The 25,495-nt window shown below is 40.3% G+C and overlaps 1 protein-coding gene across 1 annotated transcript; it reads left to right on the top strand.

Annotated features, from left to right (window-relative positions):
• Positions 1 to 1,494: 1,494 nt before the first annotated feature.
• st14 (ST14 transmembrane serine protease matriptase) lies at positions 1,495 to 25,261 on the top strand. Its single transcript, XM_069537312.1, has 19 exons — positions 1,495 to 1,696; positions 9,820 to 9,967; positions 10,600 to 10,760; positions 12,309 to 12,379; positions 12,800 to 12,963; positions 13,688 to 13,723; positions 14,972 to 15,200; positions 16,516 to 16,655; positions 16,815 to 16,918; positions 17,338 to 17,447; positions 18,081 to 18,211; positions 18,675 to 18,779; positions 19,676 to 19,783; positions 20,144 to 20,257; positions 21,130 to 21,249; positions 21,676 to 21,856; positions 22,510 to 22,778; positions 23,364 to 23,500; positions 23,643 to 25,261. Exons 1-19 carry the CDS (start codon positions 1,670 to 1,672, stop codon positions 23,802 to 23,804), a joined length of 2,517 nt encoding a protein of 838 aa, XP_069393413.1. The 5' UTR covers positions 1,495 to 1,669; the 3' UTR covers positions 23,805 to 25,261.
• Positions 25,262 to 25,495: the final 234 nt, after the last annotated feature.

Consider the following 25,495-nt stretch of genomic DNA (forward strand, 5'->3'; position numbering starts at 1 on the left):
GTGGTGTTTGGGGGGTGGTGGCTCACCAGCTGATTCTGTGCGTCAGAGAATGAGAATCCAAAACAAGAGTCCACGTTGTTGTTGATGATGGTGAGTCAGTCATTCTTTTGGTTTCTACTGCATGGTTGTATCAGGACAGAAATCCTGCAGCAGGTCCAGAGAATAGAACACTCACAATGTTTCTGATTCACACATTCACTGACTGCACAAAGTATTGTTTTGATCAGGGGAACATAAAGAAATATTATATTTTTCTGCATTGCATGAGTTCCACACATGGCCCATGCCTGCAATACATTTTTACAGTTTTTGTAATTTATATTTGTTTAAAGGGCGAATCGTACAATGTGCAGATTGTATTTTTTGTTCTGCACCCGAATAGATTTTCATGTGGACACTACGCACCTCTCTCTGCAACATAAAACTTCAGCCTGGGCTCCTCCCCAAACTATAATCATTTTACGATTAACTTTGTACATGGAGACATTAACCCATTAAAAGACAAGAAATGAGCAAACTCCCAATTACTTAGAAGAATTATTGCATGCAGACCTTGTATATATGATATTACTTTGATATTATTATTATTAGTAGTATTAGTAACAACAGCCATAATATGTATTAATATTTTTACAATTTAATATTTTAATATTATATATTAATTGTAGTAACAATAATAATATCATTATATATTTTAATAATATAATTATTATCATTATCCCAGAGAAATAATGAGACAAGAACAAGTCATGACTCAAACAGCTCATGGACACATGTTTATCCTGAAGTCTAATGCAAAAGTCGAATAACTGCAATCTGTATTAACTGCACACATAAACCCTCCAGACACTGAGCAATCAATATAATAGTACAATGAATCATAAATAGACACAAATCAATCAATCAGTGTCTGAATCAAACACTGTCAGCCTCATATACTGCAAAGGCATCAAGAAGCATTAAGAAACACTGTTTTCCATTGCCATGTAGAATCCAAAATCTTACTATAGGCTCTACAATACTACCGAATATAATACATAGATTAAAAAAATGTATATCAGCTGATATTTATAACTATCACAATAAATGTCCTGTTATTATTCAAAGAATGTTACTCCTTGGTGAAGGTTGTCTTAAACTCTTTATAAGCAGAGAATGACAAACACTTAATAAACAGCAAAACCTTTTATAAATCTGAGGTTAATACGAATTATAGACATATTGATATGTTGGACTTTCATTGTATTGCTATCGATGAAACTCATATTGTGATTATTATTTATATTGTTTTATCACATAGTCCTAATGCACTGGGTATTTTCTGTACAATAAAAACACTTATTTAAAAGTGATTCTGTATATTTTGTATTTATTTGCTGTTTGTCACCGGCTCATAATAAAGATAAACAGGTACTGGTGGTGTTCAGGTGATCTGAGGTCAGTGGAGGCGGCAGTGGGCGTGGTTAGTCTCATAGGTGTGTGAGGAAGCTCCTCAGGTGTTTCTGCTCTCGGTGCTCGACAACCCAGGAAGTGACTGTGTGCTCGGACCAGACGAACACAACAGAGTCACTTTCTGCTCTGAACGCTGCACCTCGTTACCCTCCACAGAGGAAACACACGACGAGTAGTGTTGGATCCTGTTGGACTCCACCTGCTCTCATTCTGGAACATGAACTCCGCCAGATACGAATACGACGTAAGTTTCACTCTGCGGAGTCTGCGCCTGTCACGTATATTCACCTGTGTGTGTGTGTGTGTGTGTGTGTGTGTGTGTGTGTGTGTGTGTGTGTGTGTGTGTGTGTGTGTGTGTGTGTATCTATAGATATATAGATGTATACTTCTTTGGGACCTTTCCCAGTATATGAACACTGACCTTATGGGGACCAAACCTTAAGGTGCTGGTTAAGGTTAGGGTAATACTTAAGTTGGTGCTGGTTAAGACTGGGGACATTCCTGTACTTTAGGAAGCAAAGACCCAACAGAGTGAGGACATTTTGACAGGTCATCACTTTTTCAATGGGCTCTTTGAGGGTAAAGATTAGGGTTAGAATTAGGGTTTGGATTAGGGTTTGGGATTAAGTTTGTATGTTTAAGGTTAGGTTAGGCTAAAGGGCTTGGGAAAATACTGTATTATGTCAACAAGTGTCCTCACTAGGATATAAGTCTGTGTGTGTTTGTGTGTAGCCTCAATGAAGTGACTGGTATGTCAAACACTTGCTCCTCATACCTTGAGCCTGTGACAGCGCTCGCTTAAGTTAACTTCATTTAAACAGCAGTTTGTTTGTGGCCTCCAGGTTCAGCACTAAACACTAGAGTCTTCCGCTCCATCATAGACTTATGAGTGAATAATTAAACCCGTGCCACTTCAAAAACCAGTCCTCTTGTGGTGTTTTTCTTTAGGCCAGAGCTTCTGTCACACTGAGGCAAAAGAGGTTTTGAATCTGAAGTCAACATGTGCGTTTTGAAAAGGGAATGATTGTTTATTCACATCCTCTTTGCCTTCCGATAGAAAGAAAAAGGAAGATGCTGTGATAAATTATACAATATAACTAAATTAAATATTAAGTAATTGTTTGAAATGTGGTTGATTAAATAAAGGATTCTGCAGAATCTTTTATCACACTGAAGTAATGCTTCATCTATGTCCTTCACCAAGCAGTTGAGTGAAGTCGTAGGTGCCACAGCATTTTCTGACTTGACGTTTACCTTTTAAAAGATAATTCTTTGAAGCTTCATATATAGAGAAACATATCAAAGCTGGATGAACCATTTCTGCAATCCACCACTCAGCATTATGATATTAAGAAGAGTCAATCTGTGCTGTTCCCCATTACAAAGAGAGCTAGAGACTTACAAAGCCTCAGTCAGGCGTACTGTGTCAGTATTAATGTATTTAAACTGCTAGTTTTCTTTTATGTTTCTGCTGAATTTATGAAAGTAATTAGTTTCTGATTAAAGCTGGTTCTATGTCATTTACTGTGGTAAAAACCAAAGCATAAAAAAATATATAATTTCTCGACACAGGAAGTGTGTAGTATTTGTTTTCTGACTGACATTCAAACGGTTCCTTGAACCACACCTGGATTTTTTAAGAATCATTGTGTGTAACTATTTATTTCCACTGTGAGGCATCAGTAGCACAGTTGCCAGCAACATTCAGCGAGTTGATGCTTTAATATCCACTGGCTGCGGTTGTATCACAACAGGTAAAGGTGCACTTCTTGGTGAAACATGTTGACTTAGTATTGCAGAACAGTTTTGTCTGATTTCTGTGGTTGAATTGAGCTGATAAGATGTTTCGGATTTTAGAACAGGTTTGTCCGATTATAAAACAGTGTCATCTGGTTTTAAAACAGATTTGTTTGAGTTTAGAACAGGTTTGGCCCTTGGAATGTAAGATTTAAGCAGGCTTGTATTTTATTGAAGAAAATGTTCCCCCTGTCTTTTATGTGATATTCTCCTGGTACATGAAAATATTGTGTAAAAACCCTTATAGTTCTTATTACTACATAATTCCGTCTTATGAAATTCCAGTGCAAGGACATGGACAAAAAATAGCGACCCACGACCATAGATTTACTTTTCTTTTTAAGGGATTCATTAATGGTTACGAGGTCTGATCAGTTCTGCTCACACTTACCTGCTCACTACAACCTTTGTCTGACAGCTTTATGAAAACTGTGGAAACACAAACTGCAGTTCCTCTGTATGCTGTATACTGCTAAGAACATGAGCAAAAAATAAGGAGGTTACAGCTGAGAAAACCCCTTTTCTCCCTGACTATGGAGAGACTTTAACAAGAACTTATAAGAATCAGTGGCACATTGTCAGAATACCTCCAAGTGCCATGTGAGATAACAGGATGCTCACACTGCGAGGTATTTACTCTTGATCTGCCAAACTTGTTCTAGCTTGACATTGTTTTTGTTAAGATGCAGCGGGGGTAAAAAACTAAGCAAAACCACGTGCAGCTTTTTTCTTTCTCAAAATGATGTCGCTTAATCTTTAGAGAGAAGTGTGTGAGATTTCCAAAAGAAAGGATGAGCTGAATATCAACGTGAATTAAAATAATTATTCAGTTCTGTCTTTTGTTTAAGAAATTAATTGTGGCAAATATGTATGTGAATGACTGAGCATGAATAAACATAGTATTTTTATCTATGTGGAAAAGGATAAGGATGGATTTTATATGTAAACACAATTTTTTAATTTACATGGATAAACCACCCAAAACTCTTTATTGAGCCAGTTTCAAAATAATGTGCATTTAAAAAAAAATCTAATACAAACACAAAGTTGGAATAACATTTCTGATCGTCCTTTTTCTGAAAGCTGAGATACTTGTTAAGTGAAAGTGTTGATAAATTAACATTTATTTCTGATATTTGATTACACACAGACAATGAGGCCGATCTTAGAAAGTGGATCAAATGGAAGCACTGTGATTAATGCTGTTTGTCTGTTCTCTGTTGGTTTGGTGAAATCACCGAACGCTTCTTCAGGCAAGGCCGCGCTGTTTTTCTACATTTCAAGGGTAGTCGTGTTGAAACTGAGCAACAGAAGTCAAGTGAACGCAGCACTGATGTCACATCTCTTATTGACTCCACTGAATGATGCATTCAAAAATGCTAACAAAGCTGGAAGAGGGCAAGTTTAATCTTTAACATGGGCTGTGTTTGCCTTTTAGCTGCACCTGCATGTGACCATCTTCTGTAAAATTATAATAGTCGATGGAGTTTGCCTCATTGTATCAGAAGCAACAGATTTACTCATCCTTTAGTCTTCTTCAGTTCTTCGGTATGGAAAAATGCACCGAGGGTTATTAGTTGACAACTTTCTGCCAGGTGGTCGTATCATGGCTTATGTCTTGAGGCTGAGGCTTCCTGACACAGCTTCCTGGCTGATGCTGCAGTATGGCCTATAAAAGGCTAACTGCTAACGTCTGCTCGGGGGTACTGCCAGGGCAGAGATGTGTGTGTCAGCCTTTGTTTACTGAAAGGAAATGTAAGACCGCTGAAGCCTAAATTATTATTTCAATTGCTGCCTGTTTTGACCAGGACTCGCCGGCAGAAGAGATATTGTACCATCCTGGTTAAATAAAGGATAAATAAATAAAGCCAGCATTGATTGGCTGTCGCATTTGATCGGGCCATTTGTTCTGCGGGCTGGATTGTTTGGATACATCAGTGTTGGTGAGTGCGGAGAAGGCATGGGAACTTTTGAAAGAAGTCCACCAATTTTACACGTCGAGGCTTGTTCATACTGTATGTCATGAGAAGTACTGCCAACACGTGAAAAAAATTGTATGAAATCTTATGCGGCTCTCGATGAAGCCAATATTAGTTTGAGGCAACAATAAAACAGTAACATAACTAACATAGTTATTCCGATATAATTTTCATCAATAGCAATATACAAAAGTTTCTATATAGATGTAAAGCTTATGAATTGTGCAAGCACAGTGAAACACGGCTGATCTACCACATATTTGTAAAATATCCTGCATCCTACAAGAACAAGAAAAGTTTAAAACTACAACCTTCACTCAGGAGCAAAAATAAGCCTTAAAATAATAATGTGACATTTATTGGGATAATATCAGTATAGACAGATTTAGAATATTAACATTTTTATAAGATCTTATGCCATGTCACCTAACAGAATCTTCATTGCCCAAATCCAAATCTACCTCATGAACGACTAAAGACTCGAAGAGAAATTCATAAATTATAAGAAATAAAATCTCGGGGGGGTGGGGAGTGGAGTTAGAAAGACGTGAGGTTACCAGACGTCTGAAGCCAGCTCCTCATCTCTGCTTTAGGGCTTCAGGGGCTAAATTTGCCACAGCTAGAAAAACACACCTCGACCTCTGACAAACTTTGACTGAACTGTCAGTGGTCGAGTTTTATGGTTGGTAATGTAGGTGCCAGGTTTTTGACGAGGAGGAAGAATTGTGAAAGGGTGGAGCAGTCTTTCAAGCTGTAGCCCAGAGCCAACTTGTAGAAAATGTACAAGGTGTGTTGAGATACTTCCTCAAGAAAAAAGAAATAGACGTTGGACCCATAAGTGCGTTGGAGAAGTCGCTCTACATGTTTTATAAATGTTAGGGCTGTATTTCTTTCTGCATCTTGTATTATTTTACAATGGTAATGACAAACATGGTGCAGAATAATCAGCAGACTGTCAGGCTGCACCTAGATGAACACATAGTTGAGAAGACATAATAGTGTGACAACATTTTTTATTTCTGCAACTGTTCCTCAAGGAATTTCCTATTTTTGTACATTTTTCATTTCTAATGTATAAAGCACCTTATTATTGTGTTTTACAAGGTGCTACATAAATAAAGATTGTTATTAATATTATTATTATTATTAGTGTTATTGTTATTTTCTCACCTGACATGTCTAAATGTTTTACTACAGATACCATGTAAACTGTGATTGTCGGCAGCTGCTTTCGATTCACATGAGAGATGAGGTGCGGTTGAAGAAATTAGAGAGGAGAAGCTAAAATTAGAAGGTGTGCGACTGTAAAAGAAAAAGAAGTCTGGTAAATCTTCTGCAGTAGGAGGCAGTTGGCAGCCTCCAGCCTCCACACATCACCAGACTCAAACTGAACTCATACAGATAGAGAGAAATGAGTCACCAGCCAGTGTCAGTGTATCTTTCTCTAAAGTATCGGCCATATTACCATCTATTAACACAAACTGTTTATATTTTGGACAAAATATAATTTTTTAATCAGTCAATCTCACTATTTCTTTATTATTTCCCATTTTCTATGCCTTCCCTTACTTTTCATGTGGATCAACTGCACAAGACTAATGTTGTTTAGGGCTTTTTTTTTTTTAAAGATGTTTTTCCCAACACTGTGCTCTGTAGCATTATATATTGATGTTTGATTTATTGAGCGTGGAAACTTGAGGTCAGCTTGGCAGACCTGAATGGATCGGTGGCGGAAAAATAGTCTGCTTCAGTGTGCTCTCTGAATTAATGGAAAATCAAGACTGTTAAGTTTTTGTATTTAATATTTATATATTTTTAAAATTCAGCAGGATAATCAATAACATATATATTTAAGTTTCAAAAAAGACAAACTGAAAAATATCCCCGTTATTGATGTATTAAAGTTATAATATGCAAAAATTCTTCATTAAAATGTCGACAAACTACTAGAGTTGTTGTTGATTTGTGGACTTTATTATACGCAAGGTTTCCAACAATGTTCAAAACCCACAATTTCATTCGATACAACGGGATGTTTCATTTTTGTCGCCTCTTAACTGAGTCATATCCACTTTACCTGTGGCTTTATCCGTCTTTGCTTTAACTTCTGGGGCAAACCATGTATGACAAGGGAAGAGAACACGTTAGCCAGTTCGTCAGTTCCACCCTTTGTATTGGTCATTCGTAATGGATTTATTCATTGCTGTTTGCTGCGTAACATGAAGACAACTCTAATACATTTTTTCATCCATGAACAAGATTTGCGAACAGTGGTGAAGACATCTCCCATGATCCCACGCTGCTTCACGAAGTCATCCAACTAGGTCTTTTATTATCAATTTGATTGAGAGGCCCCTAGTGGCCGCTAAGTTGAGTGTTGTATGTTAAACCTGACAGAAGTAACGTATTTAAATGTTGAAAATGACTTCTCCTACTCTGATGACTGTTTTTGTTTGTTGGGTTAGTAAATGTGGTCATCACATAAATTTAAAAAAAATCAATACTATCAGAAATAATCAATTTTGAGTATTTCAAAGTTATACTTAATACATTCAATCTCGGCTTTATTCTAACTAGAGTTTTGGATGAATGTGATAAATCGTTTTTAATAAGGACTTGTGTGGAAGTAGCAAATCCTGCTGGAGGCTGAGCTGTGAGCTGTTTTTTTTTCTTCCTTGTCTAAACCACACCTCACAGCGGTGGCAGCGTCTTCTCCAGACTGGTTATTCTACTTAGAAAATCTCTCTGTCGACTTTTCCCTCGCGCTTTGTGTTCACCTGCAAGTTTTACCTCACCAAACTCAAGGCCTGTTACACAGCTCAGATTCTTTTCTTGTAAAACATAAAGTTTTTCAACAGTTCGCAGCGTTTTGTGGCGTTTCCTCACGATTCTGTGTTGAGAGACAGAGATACAGATCCTACTTCCTGTTTAATATGGATTAGCACACTGCGCTGATGTTTTAAAAAAGCTCCACAGAGTTTCAAAATGGGTGGTGTTTCTTTGTAGGGGTGAAGAATGGGATATGATGAAGAGCATGTAATGGTTTTATTAAGCTGTGATCAGGCTGACTGATAGAGAGAGACCCTGGAGCACTTGCTGACCCCGTCTCTAATGATTCGCCTCATTCTGGCCCATGATTGCTGTTCAAGATTCCAATTAGAAAGCATGTGTGGAAGCCTGGCTTGGGTAAGAATAGGCCTTAATTGCCATGAGTTATCATCTAGACTTGTGTAATTGAGCCCCCATCTTAAGGGGCAGCACATCTGACAAATTGATTTAATACCAAAGTGATTCTTCATCCCTAATGGCACTTGGGCTTCTTCACTCATGGGCTACACTCGCTGAATTCATTGTGTGTTGATTGCTGAAGCGGACCCAAACCTTTTCTCTCCGTCCACCCACTTGAATGAGCTCAACAACACACACGCTTACAGTATCGACAGAAAGAAGACGCACGCAGCTCAAAGCACCGCGCCCGTATTCTCAACAAGGTGTGCCCTTAGTTATGAATATTCAGTATGCATGTAAGACTAGAAAAGTGTGTGTGGATATGTGTGTACATGGGGTATGAGTGTGGGAGCTCTGTCACATTTACTGAACTGGTTTGACCACTTTTGCAAACGTATACACGCTGCCTGTTTGAGCATGTTGCTCTTGGAAAACAGTGTGGGGCGTTTCACATCAATTTCTTTAAAATACATGTCATAGGTCAGCAGTTAAAAACTTAAACAATCACTTAAATACCAAGAAGTGGAACTGCCGTTTACATGTGATCTTGTTTTACATCGTTTAACAAATCAGCTTTTTGTACAAACTGGTCAAACATGTTTCACTGTAAAAAAAACAAAAACTATATAAAAGTCTAGGTTTGATTTGTTGTTTCAGTTGTAGAATTAGGGTGTTTCCAGTGTTTTGTCCTCTGTTCCTAGTGATATGATGTGACCTACTAGTATGTAAGTATATAGCCTGACTGATATGGATATTTTTAATAGCGATATTAGGAAGTTAAACATTCTGATATAAATATATCTGCCAATATTTATTCATTTTCAAAAATGAGAGGTTGTTAATAAACCCTAATGACAAAGAAATAGATATTTTACATTTATACATAAGCTTTATTATAAATAACTGAATATGAAAACACAAAATAATGCCAGATATATAGAACCTGAATAAAGGAAATAAACATAAATACACATTTATCCGCACTTTTTATTTTGTCAAATAAAGGTAAAATATAAACGCAGATCCATTTATATCAGTTTATTTATTTAACAGTTAAATTATTATCAGCCAACCAATAAATCGCTTGGGCTAATGGAGGTTTCCAGCTAAAGAGCCTGTGTTATTTATCTTCATTGAATCGGGATGAATTGTAATTTGTTCTGTCAAAAACTGTGACCAATGGTCAAATCCATGATGCATAATTTGGAGATTCAGGTTTTTTGTTATGAAAGAAAGTTTCGTTATTCACATTAATGTCCACTACACTCTGTTGGGATACAGCTCTCATTGTACTTTACAGTGTAATGTCTTTCCACACTGAACATAATCACTGTATGTTTGTTGACTCTGTTTTCTCGATCAGGGTCAGAATGGTAACCATGAGCGGATCGACTTCTTGACCAGCAAAGAGAAGAAGTCGTCAAAGCGGAAAACTGGCATCATTGTCGGGGTTCTTTTGGCAGTTCTCGTCCTTGCAGCTGTTGCAGCATTCCTCATTTGGCTGTTTGTCTGTGAGTATAAAAAGAAACTTCCCTTTATTATATCATCCACATTAGAGACTTTGAGGAACTGTTCTTTTATATATTTGGATATATTTTTAAAAAATCATAAAAACCATGAGATGTTTGGCGTCCTCTGGATATTTTTGAGTATTAAACAAGGTTATTGTAAATAGAATTAAATGAGGAGCTCAGAGTGTTTACATCACTAACAGCAGCCTCTGTAAAGTGGATCATTTCCACTGGCTGTGAAGGCACAGCTCTTTGATATGAGTTTAAAAGTGGCTTGTTTGGACTTTGTAATTTCCCATTAGTGTTCGCCTTTTTGACAGCTCTGCCTTTCTCCTTTAATAATGGAAAGGAGACGAATGTCACAGAGTCCACGGGCGCAGCTTCCCTGTCGTTTACACACACAGGGTCTGATGAAAAGGCCTCTGAAGTCTTGATAAACAGCGTCTTGATTCAACTGGCGGTTTTAATTGCTAAGAGAGCCAAAACTGTCTTCTCGATATCAGACCACGCTATGCAACTTTTAAAAAAAGTGCTTCAAGGCCCCAAAGTCTCCTCTTTCATCAGAGGCAGCCATCTTATAACATTTTGTTGATCAAACACTCAACTCTCATCTGCCTCTCTCCCCCTATAAGTTAAGGATGAGGATTCAGAAGCCACCCTCAGCAGGAAGCGGAGCATGTCAACGCAGCTCTTCAGTGGGCACATGAAGCTGACTGGTGTACCCTATGCTCAGGATCTGGAGGACACAAACAGCAAGGAATTCAAAGATTTGGCGCAGAAGCTGGAGGCAGTTGTGAGTTTGACACTCGAAAAAAGACTTTCTTATTTTCCATCTCCCTTTTTGCCCCCGATCATCTATATTGTTTATTGTTAACTATTCTGAGCAGAGTATTACACCCAGTGAAGGATTAGCTGTGGGTTTTGTTTGACGATGTGGAAATGCTTTTTAAATATACCCCTCGCAGTGCACTGAGACTGCTGAAAGCACAGTTGTGTGGGTGGAAACAAAAGGCTGTACATTCCCTCAGTAATTCCCTCAACAGCATCTCCTATTATTGTAGACAGTGGAGATGTTTGTAGCACCACTTAGGAGCATGTTGATAACAAAAAGGAAAAAAAAACCTAGCTGAAAACCCATCAAGCGCTCACTTCCTCAGTGAAAAGCCACTGAAGTGAGAGTGTCGGCTGAGAGTTAGAGTGGAAGGGTGGGGGGTGAATTTTAGATGATGAGACGACTGGGGAAGAGCTTTATGATGTTCTACATTTGTTCTTGCATAAAACAAAGAGGACTTTCAGATCGCTGCTGATGTCAGATGCTGTTTACACGGCAGGTATGACTTGTGGGGGTTTGGCCTCGAGTAAACAACACTGAGCATGTTTAACCAGTTATCCCACAACTTCACTCTAACACTCAATAGCACCACCTGTCTAGGGAAATTTAAATCTAATCTGCTCTGCTTTTCATGTTGTTAAATTTAGAAGTGGATAATTTTTTTAATTCAGCCATCGCACAGTCACACGCTGGTCATATGAGAAAACTATAGAACCATAATTTACTGTAAATGGTCTGTATTTTTATAGCACTTTTCTAGTCTCGATGACCATTTAAAGTGCTTTACAGTACAGTTGTGCAGTACTTTCTTTATCACACATCAATCACACTGGGGGCAATTTGGCGTTCAGTATCTTATCCCAAGGACACTTCGGCCCGTGGAATGGGGGAGACAGGGATCGAACCGCCAACCCTCTAGTTAGTGGATGTACCTCCTGAACCACATTCATTAGGCCATGTCCCCCTTAAAGGTCCAGTGTGTAAGATTTAGATGAAAAGGATCTATTTGCAGAAATTGAATGTAAAATAATCCTAGTGACGTTTTCACTAGTGTGTTTCAGTGAAATGTTAAAAATGTGTATTTCATTAAGATCTGTGACACTGAAACAAAAGTGAAATGATTTGACATGGAATGACCAAAATGTAAAATTTTAAACTGGACATGATATTTTTTATTTCATGTTAACTAATCGCTCTGTTTGTAAACACCTCCTCTCCTTCCATTTCACTTTTATCACAAACCTTACAAATGAAAGAGATTTTTTTTCTTAACACTGTACTGTAGATGCATAGTATATATGGTAAGGAATGCTATGGACCTGCATTCACACCCACCAACCGTCTGTATCCTTGCAGCTGAAGGCAAGACAGTTAATTGAGAATCCCACTGTTGTGTGCTTTGCGTGGAGGCAGTTTTTTATGTTAACATGCTCATTTGTACTTTGTCTTTAGGCAGACAAGCAGAAACCTTGTACAGTGGAGTAAAACACATTTTTTTTCTCTCCACAGCTGGGGGAAACCTACAAGACAGATCCATTGCTGGGAGAACACTACACTAAATCGATGGTCACTGCGTTCAGGTACCGTTGAGATCTCGAGCTCCATCTAATTTTTTTATGCTGCTCAACAGTCAGTAATGCTTCTGAGGACGTCACACTGAATCTTGTATGAAGGAAAAGCTTTGTTGCACTGATCTGTGAGGGTTCTTAGTTTGATGTCCGCTGCATTTTGCAGCACGTCCTGAATTAAGGTTTGATGTGGTCTGTTCACTCATGACTTGTGTGTAGTGAATTATGAAGAGCTGCACTAACAGTGGCAGTGAATTATAACAGTTCAAACCGTGCAGTACGCAGGACGTGGACAGAGGAGGCAGGTACAGCTGGAATTGGCTTTTTTTGTTGATTTTGCAGAAAATTGAAACATCACCCATGTTCCACTAATCTTACCCTATTTTAAATCTTGATAAGTTTTCTTTCTTTCCCTCCTTTCTCTTGCACCAGTGAGGGTGTGATAGCCTACTACTGGTCCCAGTTTGATATCCCACCCGATGACCTGGAGATTGTGCCTGAGTTCTCAGAGGAGCGGGTGTTGGACGCACTGGAGAGCAGCCTGAACATGCAGCGCACCATGGGCAACATAAAGATCCGTGAAGTCACCACCTCGGGTTTGTACCACACAGGCCGGGGGAGGTGGGGGTCACCTCAAGGGGCACAGAGATGGGGGACAACTCGGTGTTTACTACAGCTGGCTCCAGAATGTGACATTTAACAAAGATAGAAGATAAAGCGCAGTGAATACAGATTTGAATAAGGTCATTGTCATCTCCTATCAGCATTGGTATTCCGTAAGCTTTCCATTTGTATTTTAGGAGCTTGCTCTGATTTGTGCTGATAAGATGATAATAGATAAGCCAGACCTCTCGGCTTGTGCTGCATCTGAGATTGCACATTTTATGCTGTTTGGATCCTCTAATGATATTAGCTGGGCCCTGGCCTGGCTCGAGACAGCCATTTTTCTTCCTTCTGTCTTCTCAGCATTCACGTTGCATTTGTCCATTTCCTGGCCAACATCCAAGCACCGGCCCCTGTGACTCAGTGGTTTTTGGTCCTCTTTTAAAATGATTTCTGTGGGTATGATTTGATGTTGCTGTCCCAGATAGTTAGACAGAGATGTATGGCTTGCTGCTGTAGGGTAAGGTGAGATGGAGCAGAAAGAGCTACACGCCATTGCCGGTTCTCTTAACCGACGGGAAATGGAACAGAAAATGTGCAACCCAAATATTTTAGGCTCATGCATCAAATTCTATCAGCCTCCCGACTTTAGTGACCCATTCTTACCTTTACCTCCTGTTTCTCTCTCTCTCTCCTTCCCTCTCTCTCCGTCTCCAGTCACAGATCCTCGCATGGCCAGGAAACCCAGTGCCAGTGAGTACAGTGCGTCCCATTTCAATCACTCGTAGCTGTAATTTTCCAGCTGGCTAGACGTTCACCCTCCTGCCAGTGTGTAACGAATGGCTGGCCTGTACTGTACATGTGCCGTGCGAGTCGTAGATTGAGAACCCTGTATCAGGCTGGCCGAGTCAGTCACTATGTGCTGTACTTTTCTTTGTCACTGTCTGCTGATTTATAACCTTGGCAGAATTAGACTGTATTACATTATGTCACCACAGGAGGTGTACTGTTTTAACATCTGTCTTTAGATCCTTTTGTTGCATAAACAAGTTTCTGCAGCATCTTAAAAAGCCTAAAATTTAATGATCTAAACTTTAGGCCTTTAAAATGTTTTAAATACTTTTAGGTCATATTTATTATTATTATTATTATTAATAATCATCATACACTTTATTTGTATTGCATCTTTCAAAACAGTTACAAAGTGCTTTACAATTTAAAAATAAAAAGTTGGTAACACTTTATATTAGGGAACACACAAAGTGAACACATCCAAGCACTTGATTGTAATTAATTTTCAACAACTTCCTTACTTACCATCAATAAGCAGTAATTAGGAGGTTATTGAGGGAAAACTGTTAATCAATGGAGTAGTTGCAGAATAAGGACATTAAGAATAAGGCATTAATAAGTGCTTTGTAATGACTAATAAAGAGCCAATATGCCTCTAATATCCATGCTCATAAGCAACTAGTTAATGGTTGATATGTGTTCCCTAATATAAAGTGTTACCAAAATGTTAAAGGCAAACAATAGGAAACAATTAAAAGCAATTTAAGGATCACACAGCAATAGTGCATGGAGATAGAGATAAAAAAAATGTACAGATGAGAAGAGTAAAAACAAGATGAAATAAAACATTATAAAATAATCCAAATAGACGATAGGATCTGAACTAGGAGTAAGCAAATCTATAAGAATGTGTGTTTAAGATTTAAAAGACGATAAAAAGTCAGGACAGTGTAATGGTAAGTAGGGCCTAATTATAACGTTCATTTTAATGCTACTTCTGTTGTGCTTTAAAAATTAAGAGAAATGTTTTTGCAGCATACATAATTTGTAATGTGTGTAGTAAAACTCTATGTGGAAGTAATAACTGCACTCTGCTTGGCTGTTATTTATGATGTGATGTCAACAGTGAAGAGGAAGATGATCAGATTTTAATCCTCCTTCTTCCATTTACCTGTTGACAAAATGTGTAACCTGTGTGGCTGTTTCCAGCGGAGTGTTTCTTTCGCCTGGAGGCTGAAGAAAAGGGTAAGAAGTTCTCGTCTCCAGGGTACCCCAAGGGCTACCCCCCCAAATCAAGGTGTCAGTGGCAAATCCGAACGTCAGAGAACCAAGCCATATCCATCGCTTTCCCTTTTTTCCACATCGAGGATGACTGCTCGGACGACTTTGTCTCCATCTATGACTCTCTGAGTCCCGACGATTCTCAGGCCATCACGGAGTAAGTCATAGGGCTGCAAATGCCTGGAGGGAGGGTTTGGGAAACATGTCGGTAAGAAGTCATACTGGTGCTCTTTAAAGGTTAAATCCTTCATGGGTGGATCAGTTGTCATATAATTTGCTCACAGTGTGCAGTATTCTTTGCACTAATGCCTCCACCTGAGAGGCATTTCATTTGAGAGAAAACCAGTAAATTCAGTCGTCTTCAAATTGTGACACAAATCACATTCTGTCTTTGCCTTGAACCTCGGTTGCAGGGTTTGTTTGATAGGGCTCAACCAACATTTGTCTCATTTATTACGCCTTGAAGATCAGAGAGAGGGGGGATATAGCTCGACATGATTCCCAGAGGACAAGCAGCAGGAATCACTTTGTATTTGACTGAAATGTTGCAGAGGGATTTAGGAGCAAAAGCTGTTTTGATGTGGGTGGAAAACATGTTCCACTTCATTCCTTTCACAGCATTTGTGATTACAACCGTTTTTTTCCCTTCTTGGCTCTGAAGCCTTTTGTGCTACGTGTCCCGTTTTATTGTTAACTTTTTGAGACCTCAGTGAGATTGAGTTGGCTCAAAGAGACCTCTCCTTTCAAATCTGCGATGGGTGCAAACCTGAGTCTCGCTACACCACTGTGTGTAATTTTACTTTGTGTTCGGGGGAGTGGTGAAATTCGGAGACTGCGGGCTCTTGAATGCAACATCAGTTGTAGCTGCAGGCATTTTCAAACTCGGGAACCATTGCCAAACAAATATGCGTTACCAAGTGATGCATAACATTTTTATAATGCTATTGAGCGATCAGCTTTATCCAAGGTGACATGGGGTTTATGAGAGCCATAATATAATACTGTATAATGACATTATTGTACTGGAGGTAGATGTATTGCTGTTCTTGCAGTGTCATTCACAGCTCCATGGCTCTGCCGCCAGCAGTGCTGAAACTTCTCTGTAATGTTCCTATAATGTTTGACTTTGAAACTCTGCCTAAGCAATTTCTATTTAGCGTTGGCACATCTCGCCTTATTTATCTCTTTCTCTGCCTCTCTCTGCTTATCTATTGATTTCTTTTTTTCCAAATTATTTTTCCAGCATTTTAAACTTGTTTGCTGCGTTGATGTTTTAGTGCTTCTGACCAAAAAGAATCACATCTGTATTTGATTTTCCAAAGCGTGGCACATCCTCAGAAACTGTAAAACTCCATTTACTAAATGCCTCAGACGTTCAGCCTGTGCTACACGATTATTGCACACACCTTTTTTCCCCCTACTAATTCTGTAATGGGACCTGATGTGTGCACTGATCATCCTTTTACTCTCAGGAAGTGTGGTCAGAGGCCTCCCTCCAACCCACTGGAGGTGGTGTCATCCGGCAACATTATGCTGATTAGCTTGATCACCGACTCGGACGTCCAGAGGCCTGGCTTTGAGGCAGAATACAGAGCCATCCCCATGTCTACAGGTAATGAGTCATCCATGTGTAATCTGTATTCTCTATTATATGTGCCAAAGTTCACCTTGTTTATAATTACATTATTTATATTGCTATTATTTGATTTGTATAATTCTACGATGTAAATTACAATGTGTCATAAGAGAATATCTGACATGTTATCCCCAGTGAAAACCTGCGGTGGTGTCCTCTCTGAAAAAGCAGGAGTCTTCACCTCCCCACTTCACCCCAGTTTCTATCCTCCTGCCGTCGACTGCAAGTGGACCATCAAGGTTTGCGACACTGCTCCTCCTCCGCCTGGCCCCCTCCCCTACCCATAACCCCCTCCTCCATCATCCTTAGCTTGCCACGAGAGGAATGCTGAGGCAGCACTATAGAAGCCAAGCTGTTCAGTACCTCTTCTATCTTCATCTGTCAGGGTGATGCTGCTGCTGCAGCTCTGGCTGAGCTGCGGCATTTTGTGTTGGTTTTGTTTGCTGGTGTGCCTGAAGCACTGTGTGTGAGTGTGTGAGCATGTGCACAGGTGCATTCGTGTGCTCGTTGCCTGTGTATGTGTGTGTGTGTGTTGCTTGTATGCAGTTCCTTCAGATTGACTGCAGATACATGTCTTTGTGTGTAGGTGGGGGGAGTGACATGCATGCATGGTAAACAAGGTTGTTATGAACCAATCACCTCTTCCTGTGTGCTGTAGGTCCCTGATGGGAACCAGGTGCGGGTGAAGTTCAACATTTTCCGCATGAAGGAGCCCGGGGTGGACAACCGTGTGTGTCACAAAGACTATGTGGAGATTATGGGCACGAAGTAAGACTGAAGTCTGTAAATTAATAAATGTTTTACATGCCTCTATGAGTGTGTTTCATTCGAAAATTTCAGTTTTACGTCCCTGGCTCCTCATATGAAGTTCTGGCATCGTTCCACTCACCAGTAAATAAAAACATTGTTTTCAGTTCAACTGAAACATGAGCAGCCGTGCAGATCTTTAACAAACCTCCTGGTTGCTCAGACTAATCAGGAAGAGAAAACAGAGATGAAGGATTTTTACGTTCAAATAAAATCTGTTAAACTAAACTGTTGGTTTGTTTCCATCTCCTCTGACTGTTCATATCTCTTGCCCCATTAGAATGTTTACCTTTGCCAAGGAGGTTGTGTTTTTGTCTGTATTTGGGTTTTTCAGCATTTTCATGATAATAGTTCATGCATTGATAAAAACAATCAGGCCCATTAGGACTGATACTTACAAGAGTGTGCACTTTGGTGCAGATCCACATAATATCATGGATCTAATGATTTTAACTGTGATTCTATACTTAATCTGGACTGTTGGGCCTTGGCAGAGGTCTGCATTCTACTTAGGGACATCCATGTTTGTAGTGATGTTGCCTTTTCCCAATAGAATTCCTTAAGTGACAAGTAAACATTGGTCTTGTGCCACAGGTACTGTGGAGAAACATCCTACTTGGCTCTGACCAGTTCCAGTAACATCATGGAAGTCCACTTCCACTCCGACGAGTCCTACACCGATAAAGGCTTCAGCGCCGAGTACAGCGCATATGATCCCGCAAACCGTGAGTTAAAGTCTTGTCTGGCGCCCACGTTGACTCAACACTTGGTGGGTGAAATGTTGTGACGTGACAGTGACACTCATAGCCTGCCATTATGGAGCAGCACAAGGGGAGTGACTGTACCGTCTGAGAGGCTACGAGACGACGGCTGATTGACAGTGGAATGGAGCTGTTAGTGGGCTTAGAAACTGCTGCGGTGAAACTCAAGAGCTAGACTAATCACCAGAGAGCTTGTTTATTGGGTCCATTTTATTTTCCACTGTCAGTCACCAGCACTCCACTTTCAATACCCTCCGCTCTTTATGTTGTCTCCCAGTTTGACTGAAATAGATTTATAATTGCTCTGATGAACAGGGACAAGCATTGGCCACATGACGGATGTTGTGAAAATACACTGTCGCTCCCCCTCGCTCAATTTGTCACCATCCTCTTTGCTCTCTCCCTCTTTTCTCTGTTTTGTGAGCAGCTTGTCCCGACAAGTTTACTTGTAATACTGGCATGTGCATCCGTAAAGAGCTGAAGTGCGATGGCTGGAATGACTGTGGTGATTTGAGCGACGAGCAGAAGTGCCGTAAGTTGACCTAACCACACCTTTCCTTCTTTCCTCACCATTTTTTATTCTCTTTACTATATCTTCTTCTCAGTTCCATAAAGGAGAAGTTTGGGACAATTTGGGAAATACTTTTGTTTTCTTACTGAGAGTTGGATGAAAAGATCGATGTCAATCTCACATCTGCTGGTTAAACATTAGGTTCTGATAAGCATCCATTTACCTTAGTAGAGTAGAAACGGGGGGAAATGATTTTCCTGATCGTCCAAATGTAGCAAAATCTAAGTGGTAAAATATCCTGGAGTCTTATGTTGTAAGGGTCAAACCACATCAAACCAGCGTCGGCCCTTATAGCCAAAAGCTTTTTTATCTATCATTTTTTTTTATCCTCTTTGTATTCTTTAAGCATTCTTCACTTTTATGTCTGCCACGTGTTAGAAACGTCATCAATGCGTATACTCACTCGCTGTGAATTCTCCAGACATTAACCTGCTGTTTTCTCACGTGGGCTTAGCCTGACATTTTCCAACTATTTTGCAAGGGGGCTGTCAGGAAATGTTGGAAATGTTGGAAGCAACTGACGTATGTGTTCTCACATACAGCTCCTCCAGATCAAAATGTCCGGAGTTCAGTACTTGTCTGAAAACGGCTTCTCTGTGAACAGCCCCACACATGCAGCCCCTGAAAAATGTTTGGTTTTTTGTCTGTAGCTTCATATTTAATATGCAGACATGAGAGCGTTCCCAAACTTCTCATCCAACTCTCAGAATACAAATAAACAGTTTCACCCATAACTGTTAAACAACTTCTTTCCAGCCATTATCTTTCTGTAATTATATTTTTATCACTGATTTGTGTTTCGTATTTACATCTTCCTCTTATGCACGATAAAAAACATGATTTTTCTGTCCCGTCAGGTTGTGAAAAAGACCAGTTTGCTTGTGGCAACTCTTTGTGCAAACCCAAGCTCTGGGTGTGCGACCGTGTCAACGACTGCGGAGACTGGAGCGATGAGAAAGGCTGCAGTGAGTATTCCCTTCTCTCTTTAAAGTGCTCTTCAGGGGATACAAAGCCCATCTAATGCTATGCTAATTGTGCTAACATTAAAGAAACATCAGTACTAATGCTCTGGTCACTGACTGCTGGTCCGTGTGCACTCATTATTCTATCAGTAATGGAGTTTGTTTGAAGCCTTGCCCAATTTGCCCAGCATCTGTCCAGGCTCTTAATCATGTGTAATACACGTAAGAAGAATGGAGACAGATGTGAATGTCCACCATGGCTGCACCACTAATGTCGCTCTGAAGCTTATTGCCTTGTCGCCTTGTTCAAGTTTTCATCTTTATCTTATCATAATTTCCTCATTACTGTGTTTTCACCTCCAGGTTGTGAGGAGAACGAGTGGCGCTGTGGGGACGGGGAGTGTCTGCCCCAGGATGTCGTGTGCGACAGTAAGAAGGACTGTGTTGATGGAAGCGACGAGGCCTCCTGTAAAGCCTGTAAGTAGCCGGGTCATCGTCTTCGCCAGCCACGCATTTGAAAATTTCCTCCATGGTCATTTATAAGCATGTTACACTAACCATTAAATAATAACACCCGTCCACAGCCCAGTGGATGATCAGAGTTTTAGATATGGTATTTTTATGCTTCAGCAACAGCCAGGGGAGCAGATACTGTGCTCTTGTGAACACAATATCTCAGGAACACACAAAGCCAATTCCTTGAAATGTGGTTCAAACAATCGCTTGGGCTGAAAGACGAACTGATTCAATTTTGGTGGTTGAAGCTCAAAGGTCACTTGAGCATGCAAATCCCATTTTATCTTATGAACCTCTTGACAGAATACATTTAAATATGGTATAAATGTTCACTTAGACTCACAGGTTAACTGATTAGATTTACGGTGGCCACACAAAACAAGTTTTTGGCCTCTTGAACATGACATCTCATGGAATTTCTTTAGATTTTGACCAGTTGTAACGTGGACTCAAAGATGTAAAGATTCCAGTTGTCAAATGTCACTGTGACCTCATGAGTCTGGAAACAAGACTGAAACTGCAGTGGTTATTGGAGGCACATAACCACAACCTCACTCACCTCTCACAATTTCACACACATTTTCATGCACACGTGCACAAAGGGCAATCTTGCATTCCCTCTTTGATTTTCACTTCTGTGAATAAAGATGAATATTAGACCCTGAACTAAGATCAATACGACCAATCAATGCCATCTGCTCCTCAGTCAGTAGCCATGGAGCGTTGAAGCATCTCTGTGAAGCCTCGCTAATTGCTCAGTATTTTACTGGTTAAACTTGGACTGAAATACACAGTGTTTTGATTTTGGGGACCTGTCTCTGCTTCACTTGTAGCCCCGGGTATCTGCTCTGACTTCAGCTTCAAGTGCAGGAACAGTGAATGTGTCAATAAGGTGAATGCTGAATGCGACCGCGTCAAAGACTGCTCTGACAACTCCGACGAGGACCAGTGTGGTAAGAAAAAGTTATTTCCCACTCGTAGTTCTCAGCTTTCTGAATTTTTTAAAACGTCTGAAAGTGGATCTTATCTCTTAAGTGTCATTCAAACCAGATTATAGTGGAGCCGGGTGCTGCTGCGCACTGGGCTGTCTATTAGAAAAAAGCCCCAGGCCTTGACTGCTTTATTTATTTTATTTTTCTTTGAAAGCTGCTCTTGTCATCGCTGAAGTTTTTGTTTTTTTCCTCCCATTGAAGCCTCAGGGTATTTCTGTATCTTTTCCTTTTTTTGATCAGCTAATATGCTATATGATGACTTCAAGTCAACTCAATCTCATTTTCTGATTTTCGTCTCTGATCAGTCAAGCCAGTCTCACCTAGAACTTTTTCACTCCCACATTCAGCGCCACATCCTCTCTCTCTATATTCTCTGTTACATGTCAGATTGTGGCACCAGGCCTTATAAGCTGAACCGGATCGTCGGAGGGCAGAACGCTGAGCTGGGGGAGTGGCCCTGGCAGGTCAGCCTTCACTTCCTGACCTACGGACACGTGTGTGGCGCCTCCATCATCTCAGACAGATGGCTCCTTTCAGCGTCCCACTGCTTTGTCACTGGCGATCCAGCGTGAGTCACAGCAGAAACATCCACACATAAACATCAGGAAGGAAACAGATTCCCTTCAAAGCTATAAACTTGAATTATTTCCAGTATTTTTTATTATTCATCAAATTAATTAACATTTTTTAGATGAGTGGGCTGAAAATACCACTCAACCATGAAACCATGCAGCTGCATTCAAGATAGTGTCCTGTAGGTGGAGCACTAACCATGCTATACGACCTGAGCCACTTCTGTAGTGACTGAGCAGGGAAACATGTCCATTTTCACACATTCACAGCTGGTGCTGATGTTTGTTATACAAACCAGGGGAACTTTAATTTTTTCAGAATTAGTATCTGGGCATTTACCAGATTACATATGGAAGCCACTACAAAGGTTTTCTTTCTAATTAGGATATAACTTTACATGCACTGTGTCACTGCATGTATATTGTTTACAACATCATGCAACTGTCGTGAGGCTCATGACGTTCAGCTTTAGTTGAGAGGTTTTGATCGTGTTTGAGTCTAAACAGTGAACAAATCATGTATCCTTAAAAATACCATGTTATGTTGGATTGTATTTTTGACTCTACACATACTGCATCCACCCGTGCCGCCTCATGCATGTAAAGAAAACATGACCTCTGCCCTGTGACATTCTGCACCCTACCCCAGGAACCATGTGGCCTCCAACTGGCAGACCTACAGCGGCATGCAAGACCAGTACAAGCAGGATGGCGTACAGCGCCGCCCGCTGAAGAAGATCATCTCCCACCCAGATTACAACACCATGACCTATGACTACGACATTGCACTGCTGGAGCTCAGCGAGCCGCTGCAGTTCACCAACACCCTCCAACCCATCTGCCTACCGTCTTCCTCCCACGTCTTCCCGGCAGGCATGTCCTGCTGGGTCACAGGCTGGGGCGCACTCCGAGAAGGAGGTATTATGCATGAATTGATGGTTCTGCTTAGAGCTGCTCTAGTTTATTTTGTTGTTTTTCTCTGTGACTTATTATTATCATTATTATGTGAATATTTTAACTTTTTTTGCTGAATCAAGGTTCACCCACTCTACAATTGGGTTTCTCTTTTTAGCGAATCCATTTGGCATCAAAATTAAGACGTCCCACTCATCCCCCTTTTCTTTTTCACAATGAGCTCTTCATCTCTGTTCTTCATCTTCTTTTCCTGTCTGCCACTCTCTTGTTCTCTTTATTTGTCATCCCATCCTGTCTTTTTCTTCTCCTTTAATGTCTCTACCACTTCTTTATCTCTCTTGTCATCACATACTTCTCTTCCGCTCAACCCTGCCTCCCAGTTCTCTCATATCTCATCTCATCGTAATCTGCTCTTTTCTATTAAGCCGATATCCATATCCATATATCAAGACGACGTCGGCTCTCCTGCAAAGCCTCTTAAACCTTCATTTGCTTGCAGTAATCCAGCCCATTAACACCTTTTGATGTTAGAGAAAAACACGGGGGGTCACATGGCAGAGCAATGACCCCATTGTGGTGCTCTTGCAGGTCAAAAGTCACAGCTGCTGCAGAAGGCGTCGGTGAAAATCATCAACGACACGGTGTGTAACGTGGTCACGGAGGGCCAAGTCACCTCCAGGATGCTCTGCAGCGGATTCTTGTCAGGAGGAGTTGACGCATGCCAGGTGAGACCAGTAAAACTAAATCTCAGAGAACAAAGACTGAACCAAAGGGCTGAGATAGATGGGTTCTCACACCCAAATAATTATTGTGCTCTCACTTCCAAACCCAATCTAATAACCAGTCTCCCCTGAATGTGCTCACCAGGGAGACTCCGGCGGCCCCCTGGTGTGCTTCGAGGAGAGTGGGAAGTGGTTCCAGGCCGGCATCGTGAGCTGGGGTGAGGGCTGTGCTCGTCGAAACAAGCCCGGCGTGTACTCACGCGTCACCAAGCTGAGGCAGTGGATCAAAGACGAGACAGGAATTTGACAACGCTGTGAGGAAGAGGGAGGGATGCAGAGCAGGGAACAAAGTCAGAGTGCCAAAAATAATGGAGAGGGGACATTTGAGTCTGATTCAGGACTTCAACGCTCTCCAAGATGTTTTCATTCAACAGCAGTATCAGGAAACTGTTGCATGGACCCAGCCACTCACTGCAGTGACTCAGAGCACTTTATTTGGTTGCCAACCCCCTTTTTCACACACACATACATACACACACAGACAAGCATAAACCACAGCAACCCACACTTTGTATATAGATTTTAAAGGTGTAAATCTGTGAAGTGCTATTTGCCCACATCAATCACGTCATGTTCCCCTGCGTACAAAAAATCTAATATATATTTTCTGGGAATCATTTTCCAAGTATTTGTAAAATGCAACATTTTAAGATTAATGCAGGATTTTAACATTTTTAGTTTATAGTTTCTGAACATTCCCTGAAAAGAAAATTTTAACACTTAGTATTATATATTTCTAATATCTTCTTCGGCTGCGGTGAATATTGCACTTTGCCAATGGGCTCATGCTGTTGATAGCTTTAAACGTTCAGGTTTTTCTTAATCCTAGATCTTAAACAATTCTAATGTGTCTATCTGCTGCAACACTCTTAACATCAGCGCCATTTTCCATAGCACAGCATGGATTTTTTTAGTCCCCATTTTTATCCTTTCAAGTATAAATATCAACCTGCAGAAAAAGTAGTACATACCATGTGATGATAACAGACCTCAAACCAAAAACAAAAAAAGAGAAAAAAACATGCTGAAATCCATTAAGGGGCATTTTCATATTATACTAAAATAAATGAAAATCAGAAGCTGCCTGGAGGGTAGAAGATGCACTACGCAATCTTAAATCCCACAGTTTGCTGTGGAAAATGGTCAACAGTGATGTTAAGTACATCAGGTTTGTAGCTGGTGGGCTAAAACAGACAAAACCTCCAGCAGGGTCCCCGGGGGGAATTCTGATCTGATACTGGAGAGAAGAAGCTCGAGTTGTTTTAAGTTGCCTTAAGATCTGAATCTGAATCTATCTGGGGTCAAGATTTAGTATTTTTAATTGTACACCTTAACAGAAACATTTGGTCAGGATCATTGGGGGGCGGGGTATTTTAGCCTATTTGCCTTCATCAGACTGATCCTGGAAATATTAGATCCTGAATGAGTGAACCAAAGATATGTAGAAGTATTGTTATGTAATTCAGAAGAAAGTTTAATTTGCTCAGTGGATCTTTACTAACTCCATTGAGCCTCAAGGTTCATGTAAATATAAATTTTCCAGAAAATAGAGAGTAAACACAACTTTTAAAAGACTTTTTCATGAGCACCATACACCAACATGGACTCACTGTACTTCATACCCTGTCTTTGTTTATGTTTTAATATGGTTTATACAAAAGAGTGATGATAATAAAGATCTTTTATCTAATTGCGTTATCTGAACTATTTGACGGAGTCTTGTTTTGTATTGCGTTATGCACATTAAATGTTTGTCTTGTGAGACCTTGTCCCTTCTCGCAATAGAATTGTAATGAGCATGTACCTCTCCTCCCCGTCGTGAGCAGCGTGCCTACCTGGGGAACAGAGGTGACAAGACAAACTCATATTGTCAGATAATACCTACCTTTGTCACAGCTTTATCCTATTACACTACAAGATGGGCACGTCGGCTTCAGG

This window comes from Paralichthys olivaceus, chromosome 13 (genome assembly GCF_024713975.1).
Source record: "Paralichthys olivaceus isolate ysfri-2021 chromosome 13, ASM2471397v2, whole genome shotgun sequence".
NCBI classification, from domain to species: domain Eukaryota; kingdom Metazoa; phylum Chordata; class Actinopteri; order Pleuronectiformes; family Paralichthyidae; genus Paralichthys; species Paralichthys olivaceus.

Coding starts and splice junctions, on each gene's coding strand:
- st14 (XM_069537312.1), top strand. CDS start 1,670: ATGAACTCCGCCAGATACGAATACGAC. Junction 12,964..13,687: donor CCGTGAAGTCACCACCTCGG/GTTTGTACCACA, acceptor CTCCGTCTCCAG/TCACAGATCCTCGCATGGCC. Junction 23,501..23,642: donor GAGGAGTTGACGCATGCCAG/GTGAGACCAGTA, acceptor TGTGCTCACCAG/GGAGACTCCGGCGGCCCCCT.